Genomic DNA, 3016 nt, shown 5'->3' on the forward strand with positions numbered 1-3016 from the left:
CTCTCTAATGAGATTACTTTTTGTACTTCGCATCTCGCACAATGCGGTCGTTCGCATTATTAGGCCTACTATTGTGTTATTGTTATTAATGAAAATATTACACAGATTTAAGAAAGTAATTTGCGCTATATAAATCCATCTATTATTATTATTATTATTATTATTATTATTATTATTATTATTATTATTATTATTATTATTGTTATTTATTAATTAAAAAAATAATAATGTCGGCGTCATTTGATGTATTTTTACAATCATGATAACATTTAAAAACCATTAATTCACATTAGGCTGTTGTTTCGAATTTACATTTCCCCCTGTATGCCATGTGCTCTGTACCTGTCTCTTATACACATCTAGATGTGTATAAGAGACAGAGTTAGGCCTGCTTTAAGCCCAAACAAGGTCGAAAATGATGTGGGTACCGGGCCACGATGAATAGTCAGGATTAACCCATCACACAACCACTTGGCCTAGGCATAGTAGACTAGCCTATCCCAGGGCCTAGCTAGGACTAGCCAGAAATTAGGATTAGTTTTCCTTGCATAAATATACCGGTCAATAAACTATCATAAGTAATGGATGTGAAGTCTTTATTAGATTTATAGTCTAAATCATGTCACATACCATATTTATAATTGGATTTGTAGCCTCGCCTTCTTGAAAATCTCTCCAAAATTCAATGTTTCTTCTACATGCGATGGATTTGGTGCACATGCGTACATGATCTTCTATGATAAAACAAGAAAAAGATATTGGCAAGGCTATGTGGTAGTATTCTAAAGACAAAAATCAAGGTAATAAATACTTATGTCGAACATATTTATATAAATACTAATTAATAAATGATACTTCAAATATACTGTATATTTTTAGTGTTTTTTAAACGGTTGCTGTTGCAATTCCATGTATTTTCTAGGTTCTCGATTCGTCTTTTACGACAAAAAAAGTTACAACATTTTATTGGTAACAGATGGCGCCCTTTAGAAATTTCTAGAAAATTGTTAGTATACAGCATGCATGCTACAGGCTGCTGTTGTAACAGCTGTTATGCCCAATTTACCGAATGCGGCTCGGAAATGTTAATATTGTTAACATTTTGTTATTGACATGGCCAAGCTGTGCTTTCGTCAAATTCAATCCCAGTTTTAATCAAAATAATCTTAATATTAATTGTAATAATAACATTTTATTTATTATAGTTTTTAAGTGATTTACAAATAATTATTTCAATATTTCTATTTTTCTAATTTAGCCTCATTTTTACCGTATTTATTGTTGTACATGCATGTTTATAATTAGTTTTATGGAATTAAGTTTTACTTCTTAAAGAAAACTTTCATAGACAATCCTTGCATCATCTTTCATTGTAATATTTTTTTGTCCTGCCTTGTGCAATAAAGATGATAAACAGTTTCATTGGACTCAATTCTTGCTTATGTTAACCACATGCTTACCTTAGATTATACTGACACTAGTTTCAAATCACGGTCAAGTAGTTAAAAATCACCTTATTTTGCGAATTAAGAGCCCCTCAACTGATCATCGACCCCCACCCCCACTTCAGTAACTTCGCGGCCCCATCAGCCCCCCCTCCCATTTTAAGACATCTAGATACGCCACTGACCTACATGGCCAGATGAATGAAAATACTCAATCGATGTGCCACCAAATCGTAATCAGCCTTCACCATGCCCTCACGATGTCACCGGGGACGCAACTGCCAAAAAACTATTTTTGGCAGCGAAGGGACGCTACCAATAAACAATCAACAAACTACCGGGTTTCTGGGTTGATTGCAAGGTACTACAAAGCTCAACTATTTTTTTACTTAGGGGGTTAATTAGTAAAAATCGCACAGAATTATACGACGTCACTGACAACGCCGGGGACGGCAACTCGATTTTGAAATTAATTTTCCAAATAAAGTTATACTAAATAACTTCTAATGACGAACTATTCTCTTCAGTTGTCTTTGTTGGTCATTCAACTGTCATTTTATCTTTCTTTTCGGTGATATTACCATTCTCAATAATCTATAAAACACCCACATAACAACGTCACGTTAGATCGATCGGTGCGGACGCCGTGGTGACGCCGGTAGGGTCAATTTTCGTCGGAACGGAATGTATTAAGATGATAAACAGTTTCATTCGACTAAATTCTTGCTTATGTTAACAACATGTTTACCTAAGATTATATTGACACTGGTTTCAAATTAAATACAGTAACTGACAACTTTGGTTTGTATCATATCTGTTTTGACTTCGTCGCAGAACGATGGCAGAAAACCAAAAACAAAATACATCATACAATATATTGTACATACAATACCTTGTTATGGCATGTGTAATTTACTGGACGAGTTCTCATTGATAATTATAAGACAACGTCGTAAATACAAGTGCATATACTGTTTTCGTGGTTTTTTTTTTTTTAATTATTATTATTATATTTTTTTTATGTACAGTAGGCCTATACATTGTTATAACAATAACTATAATGATTAGTCTACGCCCTCGGCTTAGACTATCATAGGCCTGGACCTAGTAGCCTAGTATGTACCTATTTTATTTTGCCATTTTGCCAATTACCATACAGTTTGTCATTTTGGAAGCGTTGCCGTTTTGGTATTGCCGTTTTGACTTACTGCCGTTTTGGTCTTGCCGTTTTGTTGACTAATTGCCGTTTTGGTCCATTGCCGTTCTGGTCTAAAAGTGTTGCTGTTTTAGTTTTTTGCAGTTTTGGTCATTGCCGTTTTGACTTATTGCCGTTTTGGTCTGTTCCCGAATCTGATACTTATATTCTGTAAAGATGTATGAAATAAAAGTTAAAAACCTGTGTTTGATATTTATTGAGCTCTCATTAATTATTCCTAATGACTCAATGGCACAATTGAGTTTTTAATTTTGTATCGTGATTTTGACAAACCATAGAGCAAAGAGTTTCTTTGCTCTATGGACAAAATAAGCGTAATAAAGATAATACTTTCGTCTTTAACTATTTGTTTCTT

The 3016-nt window shown here is 33.8% G+C and overlaps 1 protein-coding gene across 1 annotated transcript in view; it reads right to left on the reverse strand.

Moving 5' to 3' along the window:
- Positions 1-734, reverse strand: part of LOC117104924 (T-complex protein 1 subunit beta-like) — an 11324-nt gene extending 10590 nt beyond the window's left edge. The window contains exon 1 of the mRNA XM_033245862.1: positions 631-734. Within this exon, the coding sequence (XP_033101753.1) occupies positions 631-720 (90 nt within the window). The 5' untranslated portion in view covers positions 721-734. The remainder of the gene's footprint in view (positions 1-630) is intronic.
- Between the last annotated feature and the right edge of the window lie 2282 nt (positions 735-3016).

Source organism: Anneissia japonica, unplaced genomic scaffold (genome assembly GCF_011630105.1).
Source record: "Anneissia japonica isolate Jap-2015-1 unplaced genomic scaffold, ASM1163010v1 scaffold287834_len5846547_cov211, whole genome shotgun sequence".
NCBI lineage: Eukaryota > Metazoa > Echinodermata > Crinoidea > Comatulida > Comatulidae > Anneissia > Anneissia japonica.